The 6,520-nt window shown below is 41.8% G+C and overlaps 1 protein-coding gene across 1 annotated transcript; it reads left to right on the forward strand.

Annotated features, from left to right (window-relative positions):
• The first annotated feature begins 271 nt into the window (after positions 1 to 271).
• Positions 272 to 2,506, forward strand: exoc1l (exocyst complex component 1 like). Its single transcript, XM_046338690.1, has 4 exons — positions 272 to 392; positions 1,080 to 1,163; positions 1,214 to 1,293; positions 2,051 to 2,506. The coding sequence occupies exons 1-4, from the start codon at positions 272 to 274 to the stop codon at positions 2,315 to 2,317; spliced, it is 552 nt and encodes a 183-aa protein (XP_046194646.1). The 3' UTR covers positions 2,318 to 2,506.
• Positions 2,507 to 6,520: the final 4,014 nt, after the last annotated feature.

A 6,520-nucleotide genomic window follows, 5' to 3' on the forward strand; every position in this document is an offset into this window, starting at 1 on the left:
CCCAGTATCCCTCTCTCCTCTCCTCCTCTATCCCAGTATCCCTCTCTCCTCCTCTCCTCCTCTATCCCAGTATCCCTCTCTCCTCCTCTCCTCCCTCTGTCCCAGTATCCCTCTCCCTCCTCTGTCCCAGTATCCCTCTCTCCTCCTCTCCTCCTCTGTCCCAGTATCCCTCTCTCCTCCTCTCCTCCTCTATCCCAGTATCCCTCTCTCCTCCTCTGTTGCGTTCTTCCTCTCCTCCTCTGTCCCAGCCTGTCCATCGCTGTGTGCGGAGATGTCGTCCCTACTGAGGAAGGAGATGCAGAGGATGTTGTTTAGACCTGAAGGACAGAAGCTGCAGAAGTTTATAGAGATACATGAAGCAACGCCGGGAAGACATTTCCTCTGTGTTTACGGTAAAATCAACATCTTCTGCTTCCTTTTACTGTTCATTTATTTAGTCAGTCATCTTGCTTTTCTAGTTCTCGTTTTAAATAACGTTCTGTCTGCTTCCGTGCGTTTTCTTCTTCTTTTGACTGATGGGTCGACGGTCCCGTGTGGCTCATTTGGTAGAGCACGATGCTTGTATCGCCAGGGTTGTGGGTTCAATTCCCACGTGGGACCAATTCTCTTTCTAAAATTATGTTCTGTTTTTTTCTCTCCCCCCACCCCCGTGGTTTTTTCATCTGTTTTCTCCGTTCTTACTTTTTCCTTTCGTCTCTGACGCAGAGATGACGATGTTTCTGTGCAATCTGTTTTTAGGGCGACTTGTTCTTTTTAATGATGGGATGGATGGATGGAAGTCTGTTGATGAGGATACTATAGGGTCATATAACACACTACATCTGCTATGTAAAAATAGGCTTGAATAGTTTGTCTGTGGATTCAGTCCGTGGACGTCACCATATAGAGGAGTTCTTACTTCTTCTCGCTAATTGAATTTCCTTTGCTGCTTAACATCCGTTGTCCTCAGGAAAACCACATCCTGTTTGGAACAATGCATTTGATCCACTACTGGGGGGACGACGACATTGGTTTTGTTTGAGAAAAACTACTTGACTTTTTCTTTTCCCGAAACGTAATCGTTGTCCTCTGGTCCACAGTGACCAAGACCAAAGAGGTGCAGCTGTGTGTGGTGAGATCTCAGAAATCACTCTATTCTGGATCAAACAAGTTGCTGAATTCTCACAAACCGGATCAAAAAAGAAGCTCAAGTCTCAGTTTTGCCTGAGTTCCTGCTTGGAGGACTCCTACCTGAGGACGGAAGTCTGGCTCCTCCAGGACCTCACCCTGCTGGACGGGCGGGATCCCGACGTGGTAAGGATCACATCATCATGGTTTACATTTAAGTGTTGACTCTAGGGGTCCCCCTTTGATGACCTCACCCTGCTGGACGGGCGGGATCCCGACGTGGTAAGGATCACATCATCATGGTTTACATGTAAGTGTTGACTCTAGGGGTCCCCTTGATGACCTCACCCTGCTGGACGGGCGGGATCCCGACGTGGTAAGGATCACATCATCATTCTCACATTGTGACAACTCATCATCATTGTTTACATTTAAGTGTTGACTCTAGGGGCCTCCGTGATTCTGTCCTCGCTGCAAGGCGAGCAGGTGTTCACATTGTACAACACATCCCCTCTGTCGGATTCTTCTTCTCGTCCCCTTTGATGACCTCATCTCTCTTCACCCCCCCCTCTCGTCCCCCTTTGATGACCTCACCTTTCTTCTCTCCCTCTTTGATGACCTCACCTCTCTTCTCCCCCTCTGATGACCTCACCTTTCTTCTCGTCCCCCTTTGATGACCTCACCCCCTCTCTGATGACATCACCTCTTCTCTCGTCCCCCTTTGATGACCTCACATCTCGTCCCCCTTTGATGACCTCACCTCTATTCTCTCGTCCCCTTTGATGACCTCACCTTTCTTCTCTCGTCCCCTTTGATGACCTCACCTCTTATCCCCTTTGATGACCTCACCTCTATTCTCTCGTCCCCTTTGATGACCTCACCTCTATTCTCTCGTCCCCTTTGATGACCTCACCTCTCTCGTCCCCTTGATGACCCCCCATAGGACGACCCGTGTTTCCTGATGCACTTCTCCACTGTGAGGTCGGTGACGGCCTTCAGCTGCGGCGCCAAGTACAGCATGGCGCGGGCCCTGGTTGCCCTGAGCGATAAGCACTGCGGGCGACCTTTGACTCTGGTGAACTATGACCTGGCTTACATCGGCCCGTCGTCTATATATTTGAACAGAGGAGACTGTGTGGTGCTGATGCAGATCTGTTTCTACGCTGCTAACCTGGTGTGTCTGTCCTTGTGCCCCGTACCTCTGGACTGAGAGAGATGTGTGTATTTATTATGGATCCTCAAGGCAGCAGTTACTCCTCCTGGGGTCCCGCAAAATAAAGATAGTTATACCATTTTAGAGAGAGAGACTGAGTGTGTTTTTTTTTTAATCATTATTTAACTAGGAAAGTAAATTAAGAACAAATTCTTATTTTCAATGATGGTCTAGGAACAGTGGGTTTAACTGCCTTGTTCAGGGGCAGAATGACAGATTTGTACTTTGTCAGCTCTGGGGATTCAATTTTGCAACCTTTCAGTTACTAGTCCAAGGCGCTAACCACTAGGTTACCCTGCCACCTCTACACTCTAACCACTAGGCTACCCTGCCACCTCTACACTCTAACCACTAGGCTACCCTGCCACCTCTACACTCTAACCACTAGGCTACCCTGCCTCCTCTACACTCTAACCACTAGACTACCCTGCCGCCTCTACACTCTAACCACTAGGCTACCCTACCTCCTCTACACTCTAACCACTAGGCTACCCTACCTCCTCTACACTCTAACCACTAGTCTACCCTACCTCCTCTACACTCTAACCACTAGGCTACCCTACCTCCTCTACACTCTAACCACTAGGCTACCCTGCCTCCTCTACACTCTAACCACTAGACTACCCTACCACCTCTACACTCTAACCACTAGGCTACCCTACCTCCTCTACACTCTAACCACTAGGCTACCTGCCATCTCTACACTCTAACCACTAGGCTACCCTGCCACCTCTACACTCTAACCACTAGGCTACTGCCGCCTCTACACTCTAACCACTAGGCTACCTGCTGCCTCTACACTCTAACCACTAGGCTACCTGCCACCTCTACACTCTAACCACTAGGCTACCTGCCACCCCTACACTCTAACCACTAGGCTACCTGCCTCCTCTACACTCTAACCACTAGGCTACCTGCCACCTCTACACTCTAACCACTAGGCTACCTGCCACCTCTACACTCTAACCACTAGGCTACCCTACCTCCTCTACACTCTAACCACTAGGCTACCTGCCTCCTCTACACTCTAACCACTAGGCTACCCTACCTCCTCTACACTCTAACCACTAGGCCACCCTGCCACCTCTACACTCTAACCACTAGTCTACCCTGCCTCCTCTACACTCTAACCACTAGTCTACCCTGCCTCCTCTACACTCTAACCACTAGGCTACCCTGCCTCCTCTACACTCTAACCACTAGTCTACCCTGCCTCCTCTACACTCTAACCACTAGTCTACCCTGCCTCCTCTACACTCTAACCACTAGTCTACCCTACCTCCTCTACACTCTAACCACTAGGCTACCCTGCCACCTCTACACTCTAACCACTAGGCTACCTGCCGCCTCTACACTCTAACCACTAGTCTACCTGCCGCTCTACACTCTAACCACTAGTCTACCCTACCACCTCTACACTCTAACCACTAGTCTACCGTGTGTGTGTGTGTGTGTGTGTGTGTATGAAACATAGGCTCTATCATTGTATCGATAACACACTATTTAAAACGATTGTATTTCCAGGTTTCTAAGTCTCTGTGTTGCATGTACTTGTAAACCTTTTGTTCTGAACACTGTTCCCTAAGCATGTGACATGATTCAAGCTAATAATAATCTGAATTAAAATGTAACAACTTTCCCTTTTTGTCTTCTTACGTTGTCATTCCATCCGTTTGAGAAGTTTTTTCATCATTGTTCCTCTTTCAAATATCTTCCGTAGATGGCAGAATCAAAGACAGTACAGTATAAAGATGACCAAATCAAAGACAGTACAGTATAAAGATGACCAAATCAGTACATTATAAAGACAGTACATTATAAAGTATAAAGATAAAGATGACCAAATCAAAAGTACAGTATAAACATGACCAAATCAATGACATTATAAAGATGACCAAATCAAAGACAGTACATTATAAAGATGACCAAATCAATGACAGTACATTATAAAGATGACCAAATCAAAGACAGTACAGTATAAAGATGACCAAATCAATGACAGTACAGTATAAAGATGACCAAATCAATGACAGTATAGTATAAAGATGACCAAATCAAAGACAGTACAGTATAAAGATGACCAAATCAATGACAGTATAGTATAAAGATGACCAAATCAAAGACAGTACAGTATAAAGATGACCAAATCAATGACAGTACAGTATAAAGATGACCAAATCAATGACAGTATAGTATAAAGATGACCAAATCAATGACAGTACAGTATAAAGATGACCAAATCAATGACCAGTATAAAGATGACCAAATCAAAGACAGTACAGTATAAAGATTACCAAATCAATGACAGTATAGTATAAAGATGACCAAATCAATGACAGTATAGTATAAAGATGACCAAACCAAAGACAGTACAGTATAAAAAGATGACCAGTATAAAATCAATGACAGTACAGTATAAAGATGACCAAATCAAAGACAGTACAGTATAAAGATTACCAAATCAATGACAGTATAGTATAAAGATTACCAAATCAATGACAGTATAGTATAAAGATGACCAAACCAAAGACAGTACAGTATAAAGATGACCAAATCAATGACAGTATAGTATAAAGATGACCAAATCAATGACAGTATAGTATAAAGATGACCAAATCAAAGACAGTACAGTATAAAGATGACCAAATCAATGACAGTACAGTATAAAGATGACCAAATCAAAGACAGTGTAGTATAAAGATGACCAAATCAATGACAGTACAGTATAAAGATGACCAAATCAAAGACAGTATAGTATAAAGATGACCAAATCAATGACAGTACAGTATAAAGATGACCAAATCAATGACAGTATAGTATAAAGATGACCAAACCAAAGACAGTACAGTATAAAGATGACCAAATCAATGACAGTACAGTATAAAGATGACCAAATCAATGACAGTACAGTATAAAGATGACCAAATCAAAGACAGTATAGTATAAAGATGACCATATCAAAGACAGTATAGTATAAAGATGACCAAATCAAAGACAGTATAGTATAAAGATGACCAAATCAAAGACAGTACAGTATAAAGATGACCAAACCAAAGACAGTACAGTATAAAGATGACCAAATCAAAGACAGTACAGTATAAAGATGACCAAATCAAAGACAGTACAGTATAAAGATGACCATATCAAAGACAGTACAGTATAAAGATGACCAAATCAATGACAGTATAGTATAAAGATGACCAAATCAATGACAGTATAGTATAAAGATGACCAAATCAAAGACAGTACAGTATAAAGATTACCAAATCAAAGACAGTGTAGTATAAAGATGACCAAATCAATGACAGTATAGTATAAAGATGACCAAATCAAAGACAGTATAGTATAAAGATGACCATATCAAAGACAGTACAGTATAAAGATGACCAAATCAATGACAGTATAGTATAAAGATGACCAAATCAAAGACAGTACAGTATAAAGATGACCAAATCAATGACAGTATAGTATAAAGATGACCAAATCAATGACAGTATAGTATAAAGATGACCAAATCAATGACAGTATTGTATAAAGATGACCAAATCAAAGACAGTACATTATAAAGATGACCAAATCAAAGACAGTATAGTATAAAGATGACCAAATCAATGACAGTATTGTATAAAGATGACCAAATCAAAGACAGTACATTATAAAGATGACCAAATCAAAGACAGTACAGTATAAAGATTACCAAATCAATGACAGTATAGTATAAAGATGACCAAATCAAAGACAGTATAGTATAAAGATGACCATATCAAAGACAGTACAGTATAAAGATGACCAAATCAATGACAGTACAGTATAAACATGACCAAATCAAAGACAGTACAGTATAAAGATGACCATATCAAAGACAGTATAGTATAAAGATTACCAAATCAAAGACAGTACAGTATAAAGATGACCAAATCAATGACAGTACAGTATAAAGATGACCAAATCAAAGACAGTATAGTATAAAGATGACCATATCAAAGACAGTATAGTATAAAGATGACCAAATCAAAGACAGTATAGTATAAAGATGACCAAATCAAAGACAGTACAGTATAAAGATGACCAAACCAAAGACAGTACAGTATAAAGATGACCAAATCAAAGACAGTACAGTATAAAGATGACCAAATCAAAGACAGTACAGTATAAAGATGACCATATCAAAGACAGTACAGTATAAAGATGACCAAATCA

The sequence above is a fragment of the Oncorhynchus gorbuscha genome, unplaced genomic scaffold (assembly GCF_021184085.1).
Source record: "Oncorhynchus gorbuscha isolate QuinsamMale2020 ecotype Even-year unplaced genomic scaffold, OgorEven_v1.0 Un_scaffold_2103, whole genome shotgun sequence".
Classification (NCBI taxonomy): domain Eukaryota; kingdom Metazoa; phylum Chordata; class Actinopteri; order Salmoniformes; family Salmonidae; genus Oncorhynchus; species Oncorhynchus gorbuscha.